At 52.9% G+C, this 24365-nt stretch overlaps 1 protein-coding gene across 1 annotated transcript in view; it reads left to right on the top strand.

Moving 5' to 3' along the window:
• The window catches only part of slc23a2 (solute carrier family 23 member 2), a 48671-nt gene continuing 24306 nt past the window's right edge, over window positions 1-24365 (top strand). Inside the window, exons 1-3 of the mRNA XM_088624585.1 lie at window positions 1-494; window positions 20130-20232; window positions 21034-21351. Of these exons, the coding sequence (XP_088480711.1) occupies window positions 21241-21351 (111 nt within the window). The 5' untranslated portion in view covers window positions 1-494; window positions 20130-20232; window positions 21034-21240. The remainder of the gene's footprint in view (window positions 495-20129; window positions 20233-21033; window positions 21352-24365) is intronic.

Here is a 24365-nt window from a genome sequence, read left to right as displayed (position 1 = left end):
GAGCCGGAGAGCGTGGAGAGGGGCGATAGAAAACCAGCGTGCTCAAAGAAAAAGCTGTTGACGTTCCCGATGACGATGACGACAGAGCGAGGGAGAGGTTTGATTGGCCCGAGTACGTCGGAGGGGCGGGGAGATGCCTTTTACGTCGCTTTCCTTTATGACCTGCGCATTTAGCGAGGTTTGCAAAATGTGTGACTGGAGCGGTGAGGCTTAAGCTCGCAGACAACATACACACGCTTCTCAGACACGCTCCGAGACGGACAGGCGGACGCCAGGGGACTGACCAGCGGGGAGATTCCACCGGCCGGAAATTCGCCTCAGGACCCAACCTGCTGCCGACCCCGACCCGCCGAAAACTAACCCGTCTCCGATTAAAGATCATCGTTGCATGACTGGGGAGACGGGGTGGGAAAGAGGGGACTGGCCGGAGCTCGGCGCGCGTGTGTGCGAGAAGGGACCGGGGCAGAGAGCGGCTGAGACGCGCTGACAGGCAGGTAAGAGCCCGGGGGCAGGCGGGTCCGGCCGCGCTGGGAGACGGTGTCGGCGGTGCCGTGACTGCGCGGTCCGGAGGCGACGGGGCTTTGATGTGACAGGAAGAGGAGCCGGGTGACGCTCGCCGGCGGACGCGCGGGGCAGCAGATGTTGCGGGGTCTGGGAGTCAGGCTTGCGGGTCGCGCTGTGGCTCGGCTCGGATGCGGCGTGTGCGCCGAGCCCCGCACGAACCGGCGCGTTGTGAAGCTCTGTTACAGACGGGCCGCTACACGTACCGGGTGGGAAACAGCAATTAGCTACACAACAGGCGGCGTTATTGGTGGAGCAACGCAGGGGGAGGATTAGATATGCGTGCTTATGTGTTATTATGTGTAAATATAATATATTATATCCAGTTTGATGTGCATCTAACCAGTTCTGTATCAGCATTCATGAGCAGTGCGCAGAGTTTTTTACTAGCCATCTAGGTGGACGGGGGGCAGATAATTATGCATTTACCGCCCCCCAGACAGAAGAATATGATGGGAGAGTGTGTTGTGTTGGCGTGTCCAGGTGTGGAGTCCGGAGTGCGTTACGAAATGAGGCCGCTCGGGTCCCCACTCGCGTGGGTGTTGATAGGCGTATCGCTCGCTGTGTTGTAACAAGAAGACCGAACTGCACGCGTGGACCAGCTGTGTTATAACACACCAGCCCCCACTCCTCCTCCTTATCCTCCTCCTCCCCCCTCCCACTCGTGACTCGCGGCCGCAAATGCTGCAGTGTGGATCGGTCTTCTGCCATCTGTGCTACATACTGTATCCGAACTGCGCTGTGCTATGGCGTAGTGTCCAGGGCTCGACTGCCGCGCACCGGGCGTCTGTCCGTCCTCTCCAGCCGAGTCCTAATTATGTTATAGCTGTTACATCCGCGCCGCTGGGATGGGTTTACGTCATTCTCAAATTGCATAATGTTGAAATTCACCCCTGGGTCCGTGTTTCTCCCCCGCCGCGAATATTACCAGTGTGACACGGAGACAGACCCCCCCCCACCAAAGATGATTTCTGTAGCCGGGTGCCCTAGATCCTACCCACTGCCCTACATCCGCCGCGCGGGAGAAGGGGGAGGCGGGCTGCAGCGCCGGGCTCGATATCGATAAGCCCAGGAAGCAGGCATCGGCTGCGTTATTGATCGGCTGGCGCATGTACCGTGCTCGCCCGGAGGATAAAGAGATGGGGCCGCGCTCTGTTGTGCTGTGCGGAGAGCATCGCTCACCGATCCCGCAGAGCCCGTGTGCGCGCTTCTTGAACAGTCTTACACAGCCCGTTATGTCGGGAGTCGTTCACGCCGCAGCCGTATGCTCGCTGAAGACTGTGCGCCCTCGACGATGCCCCACTCTCTCCTCTGTCCCTGTATCATCGTGACAAAGCTGTGCCGTCTTGCAGCGGGGCAGCCTCAGCGGAGAGATTCGAGACTCGTGGCACAACACCGGGCACAAAACGGAGCCAGCCCAGGATGAGCCTGGGGTGTTTCTGAGCCCTCTCCTGGAAGGGGTGCTCTGGGCCAGAGGTGGCAGTGGGGTGACCCCTCCCCTCTCGTGTGCGCTGGGGGGTTGTCTCCACCCCCGCGGGGCAGCCACAGGATCAGGCTGGCTTTCATTCTGACTCCAGTCTGTCAGTTAACCTAATCAGGCCCCCCTGGCGGCTCTTTTTAAAGCTCCCTGTTCTGCGGTCTGTGCTGCAGCTGCCAGAATACAGCACCTTCAGCCCGGTCAGCGGCGTCGGGCTGCTCCATCTGCTTCTGGTCAACCGATCGCAGGAACGCAGGCACCAGCAGGGACAGAGGCTGGCGGCCCTCTGGGCTCCCGGTGTCCCGCTGATGGGAGTGGGACATGGAGAATCCAGGTCAGAGGATGGCTGAGTATCGGGGCGCTGGTATTAATTCAGGACGACCCCAACATCATGGAGTGGGAGGCTGTGGATGGGACCAGGCCCGCCTGCCTGTGGGGCTGTGGCAGCAGCGAGGCCTGTCTGATGGCCTGGCAGAGACAGGGCGCAGGTTTGGGTGAGGTATGATGGGATAATATGTGCAAATTCAGCACACTGCCTCCTTCTGGCTAAGAGCGATCTGAGCTGATGGAGACAGGCCTGCCTCAGAAACACTGCCTCCTTCTGGCTAAGAGCGATCTGGGGAGAGGGAGACAGGCCTGCCTCAGCACACGGCCTCCCTCTAGGTAAGAGCGATCTGGGCAGAGGGAGACCGGCCTGCCTCAGCACACTGCCTCCCTCTAGGTAAGAGCGATCTGGGCAGAGGGAGACAGGCCTGCCTCAGAAACACTGCCTCCCTCTGGGTAAGAGCGATCTGGGCAGAGGGAGACAGGCCTGCCTCAGAAACACTGCCTCCCTCTGGGTAAGAGTGATCTGGGCAGAGGGAGACAGGTCTGCCTCAAAAACACTGCCTCCCTCTGGGTAAGAGCGATCTGGGCAGAGGGAGACAGGCCTGCCTCAGAAACACTGCCTCCCTCTGGGTAAGAGCGATCTGGGCAGAGGGAGACAGGCCTGCCTCAGAAACACTGCCTCCCTCTGGGTAAGAGCGATCTGGGCAGAGGGAGACAGGTCTGCCTCAGAAACACTGCCTCCCTCTGGGTAAGAGCGATCTGGGCAGAGGGAGACAGGTCTGCCTCAGAAACACTGCCTCCCTCTGGGTAAGAGCGATCTGGGCAGAGGGAGACAGGCCTGCCTCAGAAACACTGCCTCCCTCTGGGTAAGAGCGATCTGGGCAGAGGGAGACAGGCCTGCCTCAGAAACACTGCCTCCCTCTGGGTAAGAGCGATCTGGGCAGAGGGAGACAGGCCTGCCTCAGAAACACTGCCTCCCTCTGGGTAAGAGCGATCTGGGCAGAGGGAGACAGGCCTGCCTCAGAAACACTGCCTCCCTCTGGGTAAGAGCGATCTGGGCAGAGGGAGACAGGCCTGCCTCAGAAACACTGCCTCCCTCTGGGTAAGAGCGATCTGGGCAGAGGGAGACAGGCCTGCCTCAGAAACACTGCCTCCCTCTGGGTAAGAGCGATCTGGGCAGAGGGAGACAGGCCTGCCTCAGAAACACTGCCTCCCTCTGGCTAAGAGCGATCTGGGCAGAGGGAGACAGCCCTGCCTCAGCACACGGCCTCCCTCTGGGTAAGAGCAATCTGAGCTGATGGAGACAGGCCTGCCTCAGAAACACTGCCTCCATCTGGCTAAGAGCGATCTGAGCTGATGGAGACAGGCCTGCCTCAGAAACACTGCCTCCCTCTGGCTAAGAGCGATCTGGGCAGAGTTAGACCGGCCTGCCTCAGCACACTGCCTCCCTCTGGCTTAGAGCGATCTGGGCAGAGTTAGACCGGCCTGCCTCAGCACACTGCCTCCCTCTGGCTAAGAGCGATCTGTGCAGAGGGAGATCGGCCTGCCTCAGCACACTAAGCACGTGGATGTGAGGCCAGCCTGCGCTGAGGTCAGTGGTGACCAGAGTAAGCTGTTAGCACAGTCAAAGTCATGTGAAATAATTCTATTAAAAGTGTCACCGACCGGTAGCAGACCCTTAATTAACAAGGCCCAGCCTTTCCTGTTAGTGAGGGGCTGGAGGCTGACCGATCTCTCCGCCTGTCTCCTCGAGTCAGCCAGTCGGGGGCTGACCTGTTTCCAGTCCTGTTTTGGGGACCCCCCCCCCCCACACCGGTGTCCGTCGCCGACCTCTGCCCTGTTCGGTGTTGCTGTGCCTGGGCACGGAGACAGCTGGCTGGCTCGGGCAGGGCTGCGCCTGGAGCTCTGTGTGCCTTCAGACCTTCAGAGCCCTAATGCTGGGAGGAATTCGGAACATGCTGATCAGCAATTAAGCGCCCGGGCCCCGTAACTCAAAGCCCCGACTTTCCCTCCTGCCTCTTTCTCTTCCCTCCAGGCATCCGTGTTAATTATTACTGCTATTAATAGGAAGTCATTGAGCTGATGCTTCAAGAAAACAACTTGCGGAGCCTGGGGTGCTTGTTGGCTCGAGCGCCTGTTTCGCAATGACCTCTTCCAGGACAGAGTAGTCCTCCTAACAGCAGTAATATGGCGATGATGATGATGATGATGATGATGATGATGATGACAACGACGGACTGTGCTTGTGTAGCATTTTTCATCCCACTGGATCCCAGAGCTTTCACATGCAGCTTTACCCAGCCCCAGCTGTCCCACGGCTGTATTCCTAAAATAAGGAGCGGTGTGCCAGATTTTCAGTCACGGGGGTGTGATCGCGCCCAGCCACCTCCCAGCCCGAGTCCGAACGGGGTGACGGGGGCGGGGGGCTGGGAGGGGAATAGTGTCAGCCTCAAAAATCAAGGGGGATCTTTAGGTGGGGGTCAGATGTTTTCATTCCAGAGTGGAGTTTAGCCAGTACTCTGGGATCAACACCCTGGAATCTTTACTGACCAGGTAGCCGAGCTGTCGAAAAGAAGGCACCTCCACACAGCGCACAGTCCACAGGCCCGTCACCGTGTAGTGGCATCGGCGTAGGCGTAGCGCCCCCTGCAGGTCCTTCAGCACCTTGAGAGGTGCGAGCCAGACCCGGCCTTGCTGAGCTCCTGCAGTGCGACAGGATTCACAAGAAATTCACAAGCCCCTCCAACGCCTGGACAGACCAGTTTCTCAGTCCTGGGTCCACAGGGCGGGCAAGCAGCTGGACCAGGGTGATGGGCACTGAGCCGGCGTCTTAAACGAACCAGTTAATTGGCTTGGGAGCCGAAACGCGTGGAGGAGCCATCCGGTAGAAATGAGAATGAATAGCCAGGGCAGATAGCGATCTGCTCACACCCTGCAGGAGACCGGGGTATGATCGCACCGCATGGCTAAGGGCTATCAATCCGAGTAATCCGTCTCCTTGGCTGCGGTCACGGAGCGGCTGCAGTAAATTACTGCATTCGGCCTTCAAGTGAAGAATTGATCAGGCAGCCTTGTTCTAAAAGGAGGAGAAGAAACTGGAAGGCAGGGAGCTTGCAGGATTTAGGTTCCATCGCGTTGTTTCAGTACTGACGTGATGGCTTTATTGGGACACCATTGTGGGCTGGGATCTTGATAGTACCTTGGGGGGCTGCCGACTGTGGGTATAAATACTTTGGGTCCTGTAGACTGTAAACACAGCTCATTAGTCGGTGTATACGAAAGACTCTTCATAAGTGCAGTGGGTATAGACGGGCTTTATTAACACAGCTTCTCAAGTGGGATCTGTGCCGAAGCTTGTGGAGTACAAGCGTGCATCTGGCCCATCGGCGCTGGGGCTGTGCTGGTATAATAATAATTTTAGAATTGCTTACAGTTATATAGCGCTTTTCTGGACACTCCACTCAAAGCGCTTTACAGGTAATGGGGACTCCCCTCCACCACCACCAATGTGCAGCCCCACCTGGATGATGCGACGGCAGCCATAGTGCGCCAGAACGCTCACCACACATCAGCTATCAGTGGGGAGGAGAGCAGAGTGATGAAGCCAATTCATAGAGGGGGATTATTAGGAGGCCATGATTGGTAAGGGCCAATGGGAAATGTGGCCAGGCCACCGGGGTTACACCCCTACTCTTTTTTGAGAAAAACCCTGGGATTTTTAATGACCACAGAGAGTCAGGACCTCGGTTTTACGTCTCATCCGAAGGACAGGATGGTATGAGTCGGCTGAGGTACCCCAACCTCACCCGTCGACTGAGAGACGCCAGCGCTCCTCCAGTTGCGTGCTGGGGAGCGTGCAGTGCACGGAGACTGGGGGCGCGTCAGAGGGGACGCGTGAATCGGCTCCTTGTGAGCAGATTCAGAGGTGTGAGCAGGGCTGGTGCAGGGCAGGGCTAGCAGACCTGCAGCCTCTCATTGAGTTCAAGTCAAAGAACATAAGCAGGGTCTCGGACAAGAGGAGGCTGGTCAACCCATTTAGCTCCTTGGGTAGTTAGTTGATCCAGAGACCTCATCCAGCTGTTTCTTCTACAGTGTGGCTGGGTGCCTTGTTCCACACTCCCACCAGCCTGTGTGTAAAGAAGTGCCTCCCGTTCTCACTCTCTAATACACTTCCATGTGCCATGTGGTTGGCGTTTCATTGTTGGTTCTAAAGAAATCGGCTGGGCTGGCTTCGAGGTCTTTGAGGATTTTGAACACTTGTATTAGATCTCCTAGTCCTCTCTGTAAAAAGCTAAAGAGGTTCAGTTCCTTTGGCTTGTTAGTGAAGCACAGTCCCTTAAGCTTCAGAGTGTATAGTTGCTCTTCTCTAGATTAGAACAGCAATATCTGTTTTTGTAATGCGGTGACCAAAATTGTACACAATATTCTGAATGAGGACTTACTAGTTATAGAATTTTAATACAACATCTTGATTTCAGTTCTGAGGTTTTAAGTATATATCCTCTGTGCTTCTTATTTGCTTGCCCACGTTGCATAGATTAGATGTAAATGACTTCAACGTAAACATCCAAGTCATTTTCATACATAGTCTCGTCTAGCTTGGCATTTCCTAATTTGTATTTCCTACCTGCATGCAAAACCTTGTGCTTGTCTGCATTAAATGTCATCTGTCTGGCGTTTCTGCAGTCTTGAATTTTATCTGAATCTTTTTTTAATTGTGTTTGCTGCTTTGACAGTGTTAGCTAATCCTTCTAATTTGATATAATCTCCAATCATGATGCGTTTACTGTCGTATACAGAAGGTTTTTTTCTGTAACAAAGTTAGGATGATAAGAAAAATAATTCATTGTGACTGCTGCTCTTCACTCCCTCCCTAAACTTGAAACCTCCACTGATCTATATGTTCAGGACATGTTGGTAACCAGTGTTGATGAGCAGTGTCACGCTGAAGCCGGTCCTCAGGATGCACGTGCCATTTGGTTTTGGTTCCTGCTGTCCCTCTCAGGTTTGCCTGAAGGCCGCTGTGCCATTCGGCATCTGTTCCCTTCTTGCCTGCTAATTTTGTTGTCTTTCCGAGACTCGGCAGACATGGAGGAAAGGCTGCAGTTATTTCCCTTAATTTGACCTTCCGTTCAGTTTTTAACTGCTGGATATTTTGTGTCTTGGAAACTTTTTCAGTGGCGAAGGAGCGAATGACAAGCTGCTTTTCCATGAGCTACGGGAAGCTCTCGCTCCGAGTTTCAGCTCCTGACACTGCGAGTCTGAACCCGGGTCTGGGATCGTGGCGGGGATCTCCCAGGAGGCCCCGAGCTTGGGGGGGCAGGGCTGGGGTCTCCCCCTTCCTCCTGGGCAGTGCAGGCGTGGGGCGAAGCACTGCTCCCCCAGTCGGGCCAGAAAGATGCCAGACTGTCTGCACTGGCACGTGGGCATCCTGTGGGTCTGGGTTGTTTTTTCTCCCTTAATTCAGATCTGCTCGGGGGTTGCCGACAGCGTGTGTCAATGAGTTAGGTCCTGGCTTCAGATCTGAAGGACCTTTGGAGAAGGTGAAGGAAGAAAACAATTGAGGGGAGGTTTCTGAGGGTGGGGGGCGCGTTTCTCTACAGCAGACTGCACACTTCTAATATGGTGTCGGACCCCCCTCTCACAGCTCCCTCCCGGGCTGCTAGTGTGAGCGTCGCGGTTCCGCGGGGGCTCGTGCCCTTCGCCACCTGTTCCGTCCCACATACCTGGGGCGCGAACCCAGGTCTCTGGTGTAACGCAACAGGGCACCAACCGTGTGAGCTGAAGGAGACCTCCCTCAGCCCGGGCAGCTGAGGTTCCTGCTCCGCGCAGTGCGGGCGATCACATCACTGCACTAGCTCGGCTGCACCAGTGCGGGCTGGGTAGGCCAGCCTAGGGCCCAGGGCCACATCCGCACAGGGGACAAGCTCGCCTGTCCACAGGGGCCCTGCAGCTCAGCTCAGCTCTCGCCACGTCCTCTTCACCAGCAAGGGTAATTAGGGATTAAGGAATGTTCAGATTCGCAGTACTGTGCATGATAATTATTACACAGTTTTATAACCGGAGTGACTTATGTACTTTCTACAGCACCTTCTTAAAAGCAGGATTAATTTCAAACTAACTTTCACTAACGGGTGGGGTGATCAGCAGCTGCCTGTATTGCAGTAAGAACCTGTTTCGTGTTGAAGTGGACAGTGTGTGTTTTTTCCCTGTGAAATTATCAGGTGGCGGGGTGTCACTGTGGTCACTGTGCAGACGCAGGGGATTCAGAGCAGTCCGCTACTTCACAGAGACGTGCCTGGGACCGGAGCTGTTGACCGGTCGGCAGTAAAACCCGGACAGTGGCCTATTGTTGTCCCCGGAATGGCCCTCGCAGTGCTCGTGAACTGCAAGTCACCGCTGCAAGTTTAAAATCAAAACTGTCTGCCAATCGGGTCTTGCAGGGAAGAATGTTTTATTTCCCTACCTTTAAAAGCCTCTGTACAATAACACTCATAGAAACCCTCTGACGAACGTGGATGGTAGACCTGTGTGATATTGCGATTTGGATTTGTTTTCCAGGGAGGGATGAAATGTGAAAATTTAACTGTGGCAAAGCACAATGCTATATGCATTGCCCTTAATTTACACACTAAACCTGCAAAGTGTTGCTTCTAAGAAAGGTTACAGTGTAGATAGATCCTTTTGTTAATATGTAGATCATAACTCCTGGTCTTGCAGGGCCTAGTGTGTGAGCTGGGTTTCTCCTGGTCTTTAGGTGCCTTAAAGAGACCTGGAAAAGCTCCAAAGACACTGGCTCTGTGGGTCCAGAACGTGTGAAGAACGTCTTTTTGTGTTCCTGATAAGCAGGTTTACTTCCGGCTTTTCAGTCAGGTGTGTGAATGCACTGGGGCACACTACACCTGTGCGCCTCGAGCCTGCACAGGGCCGATTGAAAATGATGGCAGTCTAGAGTGAGTTTGTGAATGTGGGGTCTTCCTCCCCCCAATATCCTACCTGGCTTGTTAGCAGGAGGTTTCCCAGTTTGAAGCCTGGCTATGCCACACGGTTCTCCGTTCATCTTTCTGAGCACCTGGTGGTCCCCCTGCCTCCCTGCTCCGCTCATTAGCCGAAACGGAGAACCTAGGTTCTGTAATTAAGTAACTGCGCTAGCGATCAGAAGATCACAAGAGCAGTGATGAATGAGAGGAGCCCATTTAGCCCAAATAGCTCTCTACTTGGTAGCTAATTGATCCAAGGACCTCATCCAGGTGTATCATGAAGTCGGGGCTATTGGTTTCAACAATATGGCTGGGAAGCTTGTTCCATACTCCCACAACCCTTTGTGTAAAGAGCTGCCTCCTGGTCTTGGTTTTAAATGTACATCCACTTTATTTCTGTTTAGGCCAGTGATGCACGGTTCTCCTAGTGCTCGGTTTCCTTGGTTGAAGAGTTCTGCTAAATGGCTCGAGGCCTGTTAGTCAGTGGAAGCAGTGGGCTGGAGGAAGTGCTGACAGCTGGCAGTATCGCACAGCTTGCCTTGTTAATATGTAAACTGTATCCAGTGGCCCAGAAAGTGCTTTGTGGGCCTCTGACACATCGGAACAGGAGGGCAGGGCGGGTGGTCAGGGCTGCTGTGAGGCAGTTTGTGTCGCGCACAAAGAATGTACTGTCTCTCTTTTATCTTTGTGACCTCTGTGCACAAGCCCTTTCAAGGTTAATTCACTGGAGGGGAGTTTGGCTTCAGGGATATTTGTTCTTGAAAATATCCCAACTTTAGTCCACATTGCGTTAGAAAGAGTGTGATACATTAGCCACGTCTCCTTTGGAAACTTGTAAATTTTGATATGACTATTGTACTTGAACACTCAGAATTATTCCATTGTAATTTTGCTGTAGGCCCTGTAATGTCACTTGATTAAACTAACAGCACTGTCCTACTGTACTTTTACTACAGTCCCTACTGTAACAGCACTGTCCTACTGCACTTTTACTACAGTCCCTACTGTAACAGCACTGTCCTACTGCACTTTTACTACAGTCCCCTACTGTAACAGGACTGTCCTACTGCACTTTTACTACAGTCCCCACTGTAACAGCACTGTCCTACTGCACTTTTACTACAGTCCCCACTGTAACAGGACTGTCCTACTGCACTTTTACTACAGTCCCCTACTGTAACAGGACTGTCCTACTGCACTTTTACTACAGTCTCCTACTGTAACAGCACTGTCCTACTGTACTTTTACTACAGTCCCCTACTGTAACAGGACTGTCCTACAGTATTCTATTGTAACAGAACTGGTTTCCTCATTCCTGACTCATTGTTCTATTGCTTTTGCCCTCAGTCATAATTTGAAGGGCTTTGAGAGGAAACCTCATCCATTATTGTTAATAAAATAAGAAGTTCCAGCACATGGCTAACCTGGTGCCACTAGGAGCCAGCCCTGACGCAGTCTGATCATTATCGCTGCACGCAGAGGATGTAGCTGCCCTCTGTCTTGCATCTGAAAGGCAAGACTCTGTCGAAAGACTCAAGTGATTTAAAAAGAGATGGAAAAAGAATGCGACTGATTGTATGACATACCTGCGAGCTTTCTCTAAAGGTGGGGGGACGAGGATTTCAGTAGTTTTTCTGCCTGCGGTGCTGGGTAGGACGGAGGAGGCAGGTTACTGAAGTTTTGTGCTTTTGGGTTTTTCTTTTTATTTATTTTTCTCCAGGATTCTTGAATTTGTTATTTTGCAACCTTGGCTTCTTTTTTTGTCAAAGAATGGTTTGCACTGTACTGCTCTGCACAAAACCACGCTGTTCTAAACTGGTCTGTGTTGTGCAATACTGTATTTTACTGTACTGTATCTATAGCACATTGCACAATACAGCAAATGGTGTACTGCCATGTCAATACTGTTACATACTTTCATACTCTAAAGTACTGCACTGTTGCATACATTATTCCATGATACCACACTGTACTGCACAGACCTAATCTGCATTACACAATGCTGTATTTCCTAAAATAATCTATGCCCTGCACTGACTTGCACTGTTTTGCATAGTATTTTACTCTTCTGCAGTGCAATAATGTATACTGTGTTGTACATTACCATACTCTCCCACATTCCTCTGATCTAGAGTTTATTGCCATGCTGTACTGTCCATCATGGATCTATACTGTCTTGTACAATACTGTATACATTCCACTGCTCTGCACTGACCTATACTGTGTTGCTTACTGCACAATGCGATGCTCACCTACACTGCTACAATCTATAATGCATTCTACCATACTGTACTGTGCAGCCCATGCAACTACACTGATCCTTATGGTTTTTAAATTACTGTGTTGCTGTACTGCACTGCACTGGTCTGTACTGAACTGATTTAAACTCTACTACAGTGACGTATTTTACTGTGCGTGCTCTCTAACACATTGTAGTAGTGCCTTGTGTTCACTTCCAGCAGAGAAAAGTAATTGAATAAATATTTTTCAGCATTAAAAATGAATGTTTTTAATACTTTTACATTGTCCGTGCCCTCCCTGTGAGCCGGCTCGTGGAGCCAGAAGATTAATGTGTAATTTCTGCTGACTCCAGTGAAGTCTCAGGGAGCTTATGCTCTCTCCCTGCTCCCCTCTCTCCAGACAGCCAGGACTGGGCAGTGGGTGTGTGCTTCAGCAGCTTTGTAGCTTGTTCCCTACTCCCACACCCCTTTGTGTAAAGTAGTGTGTAGTACCTTAATTGGAAGGTCTCATCCAGCTGTTTCTTGACAGAACATGCTTCAACAACATGGCTGGGTAGCTTTTCCATCCTCCTGCAACTCTTTGCTGTTAGGAAGCATTGCTATGTAATTCTCTGCCTGGGTTGGTTTTAAAAATCCCACCCGGCTTTATTCAGTCACGACGACAGCAAGGGGACCCAGGGGTACTCGCGCCTGTGCTGCCCTTACCGCTGTTTCCTTCGCCCGTCCCAGTCCGCGCCTGCGTTGTGCCTAATCGCTTATCGCGATGAAGCACTGACAGCTTGCGCTGCGATAAGGGTGTCCCTGGCTCAGGAAGGCCTGTGTCGCAAGTGATCTTGTCTGTGCAAGATAAGCACCCGCAAAATAAAATAAGTGCGCATGAGGTTTCAGAGCCTCTAACACTGTAAGTTAATTACAACAGCACGATGGAATTTCTGATCTTGTTACTGTTGTCTGATTATTTTGGGGTTATTTTTGTAGCTGGACCTCAGGTAGTGTGGTGTCGAGGGAGGCGTGTCTGCAGGTAGTTCTCGGGTAGCGTGGTGTTGAGGGAGGCGTGTCTGCAGGTAGTTCTCGGGTAGCGTGGTGTCGAGGGAGGCGTGTCTGCAGGTAGTTCTCGGGTAGCGTGGTGTCGAGGGAGGCGTGTCTGCAGGTAGTTCTCGGGTAGCGTGGTGTCGAGGGAGGCGTGTCTGCAGGTAGTTCTCGGGTAGCGTGGTGTCGAGGGAGGCGTGTCTGCAGGTAGTTCTCGGGTAGCGTGGTGTCGAGGGAGGCGTGTCTGCAGGTAGTTCTTGGGTAGCGTGGTGTCGAGGGAGGCGTGTCTGCAGGTAGTTCTCGGGTAGCGTGGTGTCGAGGGAGGCGTGTCTGCAGGTAGTTCTCGGGTAGCGTGGTGTCGAGGGAGGCGTGTCTGCAGGTAGTTCTTGGGTAGCGTGGTGTCGAGGGAGGCGTGTCTGCAGGCGGTCCTGTGGTAGCGTGGTGTCGAGGGAGGCGTGTCTGCAGGTAGTTCTCGGGTAGCGTGGTGTCGAGGGAGGCGTGTCTGCAGGCGGTCCTGTGGTAGCGTGGTGTCGAGGGAGGCGTGTCTGCAGGTAGTTCTTGGGTAGCGTGGTGTCGAGGGAGGCGTGTCTGCAGGTAGTTCTCGGGTAGCGTGGTGTCGAGGGAGGCGTGTCTGCAGGTAGTTCTCGGGTAGCGTGGTGTCGAGGGAGGCGTGTCTGCAGGTAGTTCTCGGGTAGCGTGGTGTCGAGGGAGGCGTGTCTGCAGGTAGTTCTTGGGTAGCGTGGTGTCGAGGGAGGCGTGTCTGCAGGCGGTCCTGTGGTAGTGTGGTGTCGAGGGAGGCGTGTCTGCAGGTAGTTCTTGGGTAGCGTGGTGTCGAGGGAGGCGTGTCTGCAGGTAGTTCTCGGGTAGCGTGGTGTTGAGGGAGGCGTGTCTGCAGGCGGTCCTGTGGTAGCGTGGTGTCGAGGGAGGCGTGTCTGCAGGTAGTTCTTGGGTAGCGTGGTGTCGAGGGAGGCGTGTCTGCAGGCGGTCCTGTGGTAGTGTGGTGTCGAGGGAGGCGTGTCTGCAGGTAGTTCTTGGGTAGCGTGGTGTCGAGGGAGGCGTGTCTGCAGGTAGTTCTCGGGTAGCGTGGTGTCGAGGGAGGCGTGTCTGCAGGTAGTTCTCGGGTAGCGTGGTGTCGAGGGAGGCGTGTCTGCAGGTAGTTCTTGGGTAGCGTGGTGTCGAGGGAGGCGTGTCTGCAGGTAGTTCTCGGGTAGCGTGGTGTCGAGGGAGGCGTGTCTGCAGGTAGTTCTCGGGTAGCGTGGTGTCGAGGGAGGCGTGTCTGCAGGTAGTTCTCGGGTAGCGTGGTGTCGAGGGAGGCGTGTCTGCAGGTAGTTCTCGGGTAGCGTGGTGTCGAGGGAGGCGTGTCTGCAGGTAGTTCTTGGGTAGCGTGGTGTCGAGGGAGGCGTGTCTGCAGGTAGTTCTTGGGTAGTGTGGTGTCGAGGGAGGCGTGTCTGCAGGCGGTCCTGTGGTAGCGTGGTGTCGAGGGAGGCGTGTCTGCAGGTAGTTCTTGGGTAGTGTGGTGTCGAGGGAGGCGTGTCTGCAGGCGGTCCTGTGGTAGCGTGGTGTCGAGGGAGGCGTGTCTGCAGGCGGTCCTGTGGTAGTGTGGTGTCGAGGGAGGCGTGTCTGCAGGCGGTCCTGTGGTAGCGTGGTGTCGAGGGAGGCGTGTCTGCAGGTAGTTCTTGGGTAGCGTGGTCCTCAGGTAGTGCCCCTGTGGGGGGGGGTCATGGTCTATGGGTTCTTCCCAGATGCTAGAGTTGTAACCCTGACCCCACTGTCATGGAAAGTGTAATTCCTGTCTGGCTTGGAGCTAGGAAAATTGAAACAGTTGGAACTTTGTCAAATGAAGAAGAGCCGGGTCCAGATTTAGCCTGGGAGGAGGTTCTGATCTGGAAGCAGTCTGCACGCAGAATGCGTTATCCCAGTTTGGGTTACAGTCCTTGGAATAGCAGTCGTTACAGGGAGCCAGGATGTGTCTCGGTTGGCCGCTGGTGTGGTGGAGGTGTATGGTCTGTGTGAATGTGTGTGATTAGGCAGAAATGTCATGTTGTTTGCGTCTCAAGATTTCTGTGTAAACGGACTCACCTGGTGCAGACATTGCTGTAGTTCAGAGGAGAGTTCGGTCGGAAAGTCGTGTTCCTAAGGGATCCCTGTGGCTGCTTTTCCTGCCTGGAACCTGGGTCTGGTTGGAGCATCCCTGTGGCCTCAGAAACACACTCGAAACAAACCTTCATGCCCTTTGAATACTTCTGTAAAATTCTTCCAACTATTAAGAAAATAATTCTCTGCAGTCCTGTCCAATGGACTGTCCCTGAAGAATGCAAGACTAGCACTGCAGTGTCCCAGTGATTTTCAAAGGAGAACAGCTTTATTCCTGCCTCTGGGGAGAAATGCCCATATTCTGTTGTAGATTTCCAAGATTGCTATTTTGTTTTGTAATTTACAGCAGATTTGCAAGCCCTAGTGTGTGCATATTTCGAGACAAAGACTTCACAGGCTGACATGCAGGCGATCTGCTCCAGAAAAAGACTCTACTGTGATAAAGAAGAAATCCCTGACAGTATGCAGTGACCCATTGCAAGGTGTTGTTTCTTACTAAGTATTCAGAATTATCCAGAATGCATTGAGCTTTCTTCACCCTCAGCTATGGTCTTCAGGTCATGTTTACCCAAGGTTCTGGTCATGACAACTGTTTTGTTTAAAAAAAAAAACATTTGGGTGGATTTGGTTATTTTGTCTTGTCATGCAAGCCCAGTCTTAGGACAGAAAGCGAAAGATTTGCTTAAAAGCAAACACCTTAATGACACACAAACTCCTCCAGCTCTGCTGCAGGGCTGTGTAAGGGAAAGACTGTAGTAGCAGCCGGAGAGACAAGCCCACTCCAGACACCAGCCGCTGGCGCTACAAAGGATGCATTACCGGGAAATGCGTTGCATAGATCAGAGGCCACTGCGTAGCGGGAAGATCCGCTTCAGGTTTTACTCCAGGGTGTGTGCCTGTCTGGGCAGGCCTGCGCGGAAAGGGTTCATCTGAAATGAGCCAGGGCCTGGGGTTGGCTTGCATGCAGGGCCTGGAGCTGGGAAATCCCGGTGTGGCTCGGTTCACCCTCCAGTGGGGATCCGGTTTGTTCTGGGGGGGGTGTGCCCACAGTGCCTGCAGGGCAGGAGGGGGAAGGCGTGGCGGTGGTTGTGGGCTACAGTGCTGCCGGAGAAGGTGACTCCGCGTTCCTGATCCAGGCACACGGGCAGTAAGCCAGGAGAGCACAGCGATTTGCACGATCGTTTTTCACCAGGTGGTTTACAAAGTGCCGAATGATGTACTAGCTGGGAAGAGACTTTCGGTGTGTATTGATATATATTTTATCCTGTGTATCTGTCATCAGGGTTATGGTTGGGCTTCCAGTTGTGCAGAAGATTGGTAGTAAATGACATAATAGAAATAAAAGTGTGTAGCATTTAAGAGACCTGAAAACCAGGTATTTGGTTTGCTCTGGGGGGTATCATTCCAGTCCCCTCCCAGAAGCACTTAAAAAATCTACTCCTGTCTCCATACGCCTGTCACATCCTCTAGGTGACCTGGCCTCTGGTCCTAGTTAGTTTGTGTGAGCGAAACAAGATTTTTTAGCATCAAGGCAGAACCTAAACATATTCCGGTCACTTCCCTTTACGTGCTCATTTAGGAAAAAGACTTGGGTGTTTATATACTGTAGACGCATTGTTTACCTCTTCCAGGCAATGTGGGAATGCAGTGAAGAAGGCAAACAGAATATTGTTTGCAATACTGTTGCAAGTGTATAACGCATCATTCCGAATCTTGTGTACAATTGTGAACATCTTGCTGGTCTATAGAAAAGTTGTTGCTGCTCTGCATTGGGTCTGGAGATATATTCCAGGTCTCTGACAGGCTGAAGGAAAAAACCTTTTTGGTCTTGTACAGAGAAGACAATGAGAGGATTTTGTACAAGTATTCAAGCATTCCAAATCTTCAGAGATGCTGAGGAATTCAACCCGCTTTTTTCAGTATGCTCTGAACCACCAAGCAAGGGACAGAAGTGGAAACTATGTAAAAGTGTATGTAAAACAGCACAGAGGATGTTTCTTTACACAAAGGGTGGTAGGAGTGGAACACGCCACCCAGGAGTGCTGCTGAAGCTGGTGCTTTGGCTTCTTTTAAGAAACGGTCAGATAAAATCTTTGGAGCAGTTGGCTAATAACTACCAGATATGCCATCTCGTATTCCTTGGAATTCTGCTTGCAGATTCCCAGTGTGGACTGCAGCAGGGAGAGTTTCAAGCGCTTCTGAAAGTAGCTGGCCTGTTCCAGGCACCTCCACTTTGGGGAAAACTGAGAAATTGGAATTCAGTGTCTATAAATGTGTGGGGAACTTGAAGCACATCCTCAGTGGGCACCAAGCAGTGCAAGCCTTCTTGGGCACAAATGGTGGTCAGTGTTAAACCGCACTACACAGAGGACGTTCCACATTCAAGAGGCAACCTGTCCATGCAGCAGAAGGATATTGATGTCCCCAAGCAGAGCTGGAATATCTAGTTTGAATACCGTTTGCATCGGGTTTAAACGGCACCAGCATCTTGCCCCTGGCACTGAACACCTTGGGGAAAATTACTATATAGGGTTACAGGGCTGGGTGCAAGTCTCTCTTCTTTTACTGTTTTCCCTCTGGTCTAGATGGCTCAGCAGGGTTGACCTGAGCGCCCAGGACGAGGTGGAAAAAAATGCCATCCGTTTACTCGAACGCTTCGCAGTTCGCCTTGAGTCTGGGGTGTTGCCATCTGCCCCAGTTGCGACACTCCTCGGCAGCAGGAACACGGGGGCCTCGCACGGACGCCCAGTCTTGATAGTCTTTCATGTAGAAGCATTCGAAATATATTTCGCGATATATACTGTTCCCCTCGCTCAAAGTGCCCTTTGACACGGAGAGTTGGCAGTGCGTCAGAATCCCTCTTTAAGCCGCCATCCTGAGGCCGACACGCTGGGATCATCCAGGACGTCATCCCATCAGTGTGAGACGGCTGGGCAGCGCACAGAGGAAGAGCAGCTGGCTCTGACGGACTGAACGGTGTGGTCCCATCACTCCTGTCTGGCAGATGAAATCTGCTTTTGTAGGATCCCCTGTAACTCGTAGAGCCTTTAAGTTGACAATGTAGGTGTCCTGTAGGATCAAATTAATATGGAATGATCAGTCTATCTGGGATGGGTGGGCGCAGTTAACGAGGCGGTTTGCGTCTGGTTTTCTCACCGGGAGGAAGGGGTTGGCACCCTGCGGTCTGTGCCAGCCCGGGGAGGGAGAGCTCCGCCTGTGCCTGCTGTTCCGAGAAGCCATGAGGGAGGGGATGCTGGAGAAGACAAGCGAGCCGCCTGGTGTTCCGGGATTTCCTCAGGGTCGTGAGGTCAAGCCTGGGCATGGAGCGCTGTCAGGTGGAGGATCCTGGGCTGATCTCTTGCGGGCGAGCGCTGTCGGGTGTCGGGTGGAGGATCCTGGGCTGATGTCTTGCGGGCGAGCGCTGTCGGGTGTCGGGTGGAGGATCCCGGGCTGATGTCTTGCGGGCGAGCGCTGTCGGGTGTCGGGTGGAGGATCCCGGGCTGATGTCTTGCGGGCGAGCGCTGTCGGGTGTCGGGTGGAGGATCCCGGGCTGATGTCTTGCGGGCGAGCGCTGTCGGGTGTCGGGTGGAGGATCCTGGGCTGATGTCTTGCGGGCGAGCGCTGTCGGGTGTCGGGTGGAGGATCCTGGGCTGATCTCTTGCGGACGAGTAGTCAGCCAGTGTCCATGACAAGCATGCTTCCACTTCACTTCGGTTGTGTCTGCACATCGTTTCTTTCATCCTGAAGGAGTCTGGGATTTTAGGGTTAGGGTTAGGGTTAGGGTTCAGGGTTCAGTCATGTCTCCTGTGTTCAAGACTGCAGAGATTGGTCGTCTTTCGTAGTGTTGACTTGGGGACTTGTCAGGCTGCCCAGAGTGCCTGCTTTGCATTGTAGTGTGGCAGACCTATTTCTAGGTTCAGCATTGTTGGGGTGTGTCAGGTTCCTCTCCTCTCCTGTTGACTTTCACTGGTCACACAGAGAGCTGTGACTGCTTCTGAGCTGGCTACTGGAATTCACCTTCACAACTTAGAGTTGAAGAAGAATAAAACTTTGTTCAAGGTTGTTACAGTAGAGGACTGTAGTAAAAGTGCAGTAGGACAGTGCTGCTACAGTAGAGGACTGTAGTAAAAGTGCAGTAGGACAGTGCTGCTACAGTAGAGGACTGTAGTAAAAGTGCAGTAGGACAGTGCTGCTACAGTAGGGGACTGTAGTAAAAGTACAGTAGGACAGTCCTGTTACAGTAGGGACTGTAGTAAAAGTGCAGTAGGACAGTGCTGTTACAGTGGGGACTGTAGTAAAAGTGCAGTAGGACAGTGCTGTTACAGTGGGGACTGTAGTAAAAGTGCAGTAGGACAGTGCTGTTACAGTAGGGACTGTAGTAAAAGTACAGTAGGACAGTGCTGTTACAGTGGGGACTGTAGTAAAAGTGCAGTAGGACAGTGCTGTTACAGTGGAGACTGTAGTAAAAGTGCAGTAGGACAGTGCTGTTACAGTGGGGACTGTAGTAAAAGTGCAGTAGGACAGTGCTGTTACAGTGGAGACTGTAGTAAAAGTGCAGTAGGACAGTGCTGTTACAGTGGAGACTGTAGTAAAAGTACAGTAGGACAGTGCTGTTACAGTGGGGACTGTAGTAAAAGTGCAGTAGGACAGTGCTGTTAGAGTGGAGACTGTAGTAAAAGTGCAGTAAGACAGTGCTGTTACAGTGGGGACTGTAGTAAAAGTGCAGTAGGACAGTGCTGTTACAGTAGGGACTGTAGTAAAAGTGCAGTAGGACAGTGCTGTTACAGTGGGGACTGTAGTAAAAGTGCAGTAGGACAGTGCTGTTACAGTAGGGGACTGTAGTAAAAGTGCAGTAGGACAGTGCTGTTACAGTAGAGGCTTTAGTAAAAGTGCAGTAGGACAGTGCTGTTACAGTGGGGACTGTAGTAAAAGTGCAGTAGGACAGTGCTGTTACAGTAGGGACTGTAGTAAAAGTGCAGTAGGACAGTGCTGTTACAGTAGAGGCTTTAGTAAAAGTACAGTAGGACAGTGCTGTTATAGTGGAGACTGTAGTAAAAGTGCAGTAGGACAGTGCTGTTACAGTGGAGACTGTAGTAAAAGTCCAGTAGGACAGTCCTGTTACAGTAGGGACTGTAGTAAAAGTGCAGTAGGACAGTCCTGTTACAGTGGGGACTGTAGTAAAAGTACAGTAGGACAGTGCTGTTACAGTAGGGGACTGTTGTCAGTCCTGTGGTCTTCAGGAAGATGTGGACAATGGTTGTAACCTACGATTATGGCCGTGTCTCTGCAGCAGAGAGAGTACTGATTCTCCTGATGCTCTGGGGTTTTTCGCTTGTATCTGGTGCTTCAGCGCGGTGTGATGCCTGAAGGTGTGTTTTGCCCTTGCCACGCAGCCTGACTGGTTTCTTGTTTCTCTTTCAGCCTCTTGGTTTCTGTGGAGCAGCCGCTGAGCAGACAAGACGGGACTCCAGTTGCGTAGCAGCGCGATCCGGTCCAGATTGCAGTGGGAGCCACGGGCTCTCTTGTGAGTAGTCATGGTACTTTTTAAAAGTTCATCTTTTTGCAGAGGGCACAACACTATGAAGAAGTGCCCGCGCTTTCAAGCTAATGGTCTTGCTTAAGCCAGTTTTAACACCTGTTAATCGCTTCTTGCCCTCTCCAGAGGCAGGGGAGTTTCTGCGGCTCAGGTAGCCCATGTCGATTTAATTTGCTGTTCATTGTGTGTGCATACGTGTGGATTAACACCGCCTTTCATCCCTTAATTCAGTCGCAGTGGGAGAGAAGCGTCTTTCTGGCCTTAAGAAAATAGGGCAGGGTGGTTAATGAACACTCGCATTTCCTGCATATTTCATCAGTAAATCTTAACACTGTTTGGAAATAACTCAGCGCCGATGTTTTGTATAATTTAAGCAGGTTAAAGTAAGAGGATTAGCGTAGCCGGAGGAGGTGGTGGTTAGGGCTGTGAGAGTCTTGAGTCCAGACTTTAAGCAAGAGGAGACCTTTCAGAACATCTGGCCTGTTAGGTAGCTGGTAGTTAATGGATCTGATGATCTAGTCCAGTCTTTTCTCGCAGGGAGTTGGGGGATCCGCTCCCGAGCTGGCTGGATTGCTTATCCCAAACTTTGCATGTTTCCATTGTTTTCTGCTCTGCGTGTTTTTCTGGCTTTGTTGTGGGGAAAAGGTCCGATGCCCTTTCCAGACGCCACCGAAGACGGGGTGGTCACATGGTTTGGTGGCATTGTGGGTATTTTGGCCGGAGCGGCCCTTCTGTGGAAATGGGAACCGCGGGCTGATCTCTCGCTCTGCTTGCGCTCCCATGCCCCAGACGCCCAGCGCGTGCCGGTGACCTCGGCAGGCCGTCTCCGGATCATGTGACGGAGCCGCTCTCGTCGGCGACCGGACGCAGAGCGCGACAGAGGGAGGGGCGCCCAGCGAGAGGGACAGCCGCCGCCGCCGCCCCGTGGAGAGCCAGCAGCACGCACGCGGGGGCACGCTGCGGGGAGGACAGCCGGCGGCCGGCTCCGGCCTCGGGATGGGCGTGGGGAAGAATACCACCTCCAAATCCATGGATTCGGGAGGCGGGGCGGACGCCAAATACGAGGAGGAGCCCTCCAAGCACGCGACCGCCTTCTACCCCATCCAGGTGAGCCGGGGGGGGGGGGGGGGTGCGTCTCGAACCCCTGACCCCTGCCAGAGCAGGTCAGGTAACTCTTTCAGTGGGGTACCCTCCCGGAGCCCTAAAATTCTGTTATTCACACTGCGGAAGCACAGGTACAGTGACCTAGACTGAAAGGAGAACGATTTGTCCCAAGTAGCAAAACACGGTCTCATGATGATGAGTAAACACAGCGATGATGATGATGATGATGACACTGCAGCGATGCAGATCGTAGCTGGCTGATTCCAGTGTGGTTGAGCAGACTGTGATTTGAGCAGCAGCAGTGAAGCGGCAGTCTCCCGGAGCCAGTGGTGCAGTGCCCAGATTTCCCATAACCCTCGAGTCCAGACCCCGGATGCGGGGTACTGCCACTGAGCCGTCCTGCACAGCCCCAGCGAGAGGCGAGCCTGCTGGTGGCATCGCGCCGGCGTGGGCTGCCACGTCCTCACTGGCCCCGGGCGGGGGGACGCCACTGTGAAGGAGCTGCTTCGGGAGGAGAACAAAAGAATCACAGCGACCATTGCTATAGCTACAGCCGCGGCAGGCTTAGACACAACACGGGCAGCACTCGCAGGTCTGCACGCGCTTGACGGGGAAGTGCATTCTGGGAGGCACGTTCTGGCCTTCAGACAGAGCCAGCGCCGAGATTGTGAGAGAGGGCGCTTTCATATAACCCAGTTAACTCTGTCGGAGTTTCCTCAGCAGTAATGTACGGGTCTTGGGGCACAGGCGGATATTAAGGCGTGTTCTTACACAAAGAGTTGGGGGTACCGATAACAAGCTGCCCAGCCATCCTGTTGAAACGGGTTTCGTTATGAACCGTTGGGGAAACGGTTTTCTCCTCTGGGCCTGTGGCTAAGGATCTGCACCTGAGGCAGGATGAGATCCTCAGATCAGTGAGCCTCTAGCAACCAAATATTCCGTATGGTCTTGTTTGTGAAACATCCCGACGTTGCATGCAGGAATTCCTGCAGCGTGGTTGATGAGCAGTTCTTATCGGGTACCGCTCAACACCTCAGTTACTGCGGGCTCCAACAGGGCCACAGGTGACGGGGAACAGGTCGGGCAGCTTTCTGGAATGGCGCAGGGCATCAGGAAGTGGGAGGTTGGGGCAGGGAGTTACCCACCGTGGCAGCGGGGTTGGGTGAGTGCAGTTTCGCCCTGGGCGTCCCATACCGGCACTTGTCGGGAAGTCAGGTGTGTGCGTGTGATCGGACGCGCGAGGTCGAGAGCGGGGCCTGTTGCGGCGCTGGGCGGTTGTGCCTCGGCATCACGTTGTCGTCTCCATCTGTGCTGTCATAGCGTGTGGGCCTGGGATTTGTCTAGTAGCTCCTGCTCTGAGATTTGGGAACATCAGGGGTCTTTACTAGCCAATTCCAGAGTTTTGAGTTTTTCCATACGTGTTGTTCTGGTCTAATCCTTCTGCGTTTGGGGACTTCAGGTGAAGATTTTCCAAAGGGTTTTCTCCAGTCTGTTCTATTCTTGGATTTTGATATATTGATTTAAATTTAAGTCCATTTAAATTAACTTGATGTAAAAGATTCCACTATTCCCGGGAGCAGTTGTGGTTTATTGATTCCTTGATTTCTGTGAGTTGTCCGTTTGCTGCATTTCTTCTTCAGGCTGCGTTTGTAGTTTTACCATCTCGCAGTATCTGAGGGGCAGATCTGTGTTGTGCGGCTGCCCGTGTTTTTGGTTTCATAGTTCTGGCAGTGCTGTTTCTGCTGTTTTGGCAGTCTGTATCAAAACTTCCTTCTTCTGCTTTTGTTTTTATTTCATCCTGTGTGATTTTGGTTTCAAGGCTGATTCCCCAGATGTGCGTTTTGAATCTGGCGTAGCCTGTCGTCCTGGTCCGATAGCGTGTCCAGGAAGGGGTTCGGGAACGTCTGGATTTCCTGGCCTGCCCTTGCTCTCTGGTACTGGTCTGGGCTGTTTGTAGCCTGTCTGCAGGACTGCTCTCTTCTGCCTCCTCCCCCCCCCCCGGCCTCTGTCCTGCAGTGTGTGTGTGTGTGTGTGCCTCCTGCTCTCTCAAAGCCAGGCTGGCAAGGCTGTTTCTGCTGTAATCTTTCTCGGTTAACCACGAAGGCCTGCGTGACTCCTTCCTGTCCCACTCTGTTACTGCTGCTGATGCCAGACGGCTTATTTTTAAAACTGCTCTGTTTTTCACATTTTTGTGCAGACCTGGGATCTGTACCGCTCAGAGTGTATCATACCCACCCCCTCCAGGGCTCTCCCCCCTCTTTCTCCTCATCACCGTTTCCACTCTCCCTCTATCCATCTCCCATCCCTGTCCTTTCTCTCTTCTTCTGTTCGTCTTCTGTCTTCTCTCTCTGTCCATCTCCTCTCTCTCCCTCTATCCCTCTTCTCTCTCATGTCTCTGTCCTTTCCCCCTCCCTCCCTTCTCTCTGTCCTTCCCTCCTCTCTCCCTCTATCCATCTCCTCTTCCCTCTCTCTTTCTCCTCTGGCCCTGTGGCTAAGAATCTGCGCCCGTGACCGGAAGGTTGCCGGTTCAAATTCCGCAGCCGGCAGAGGAATCCTACTCCGTTGGGCCCCTGAGCAAGACCCTGAGCCCCAACTGCTCCAGGGGCGCTGTACAATGGCTGACCCTGCGCTCTGACCCCAAGCTTCTCTCCCTGTCTGTGTGTCTCATGGAGAGCCAGCTGGGGTATGAGAAAAGACGAATTCCTAATGCAAGAAACTGTATAGGGCTAATAAGGTGATGTTATGTTATCCTCCTCTCTGCTCTCTGGCCTCCTCTCTCCCTCTGTCCCTGTCTCCTCTCTCGTATCCGTGCCTCCTTCAGCTCTCAGTGTGTGACTCACACACACCTGCTCGGAGGGGATGAAGGCTCAGTGATTGTGGTTGTCAGTGTGGCTGCCCCACTTTGTAATTATCACTATTGTTACCATCTGCGTCATTACTTGCGAGCCAGTGAGCGAGATGGAGAGTGTGGCACGCTGGTCGAGGGAGGGGGAGGGGGGAGAGGGGAGAGGCGGGGA

Source organism: Lepisosteus platostomus, chromosome 3 (assembly GCF_059453375.1).
Source record: "Lepisosteus platostomus isolate fLepPlt1 chromosome 3, fLepPlt1.hap1, whole genome shotgun sequence".
Classification (NCBI taxonomy): Eukaryota; Metazoa; Chordata; class Actinopteri; order Semionotiformes; family Lepisosteidae; genus Lepisosteus; species Lepisosteus platostomus.
Note: the sequence above shows the minus strand (reverse complement) of the source record. Positions and strands in the feature narration are given on the sequence as shown.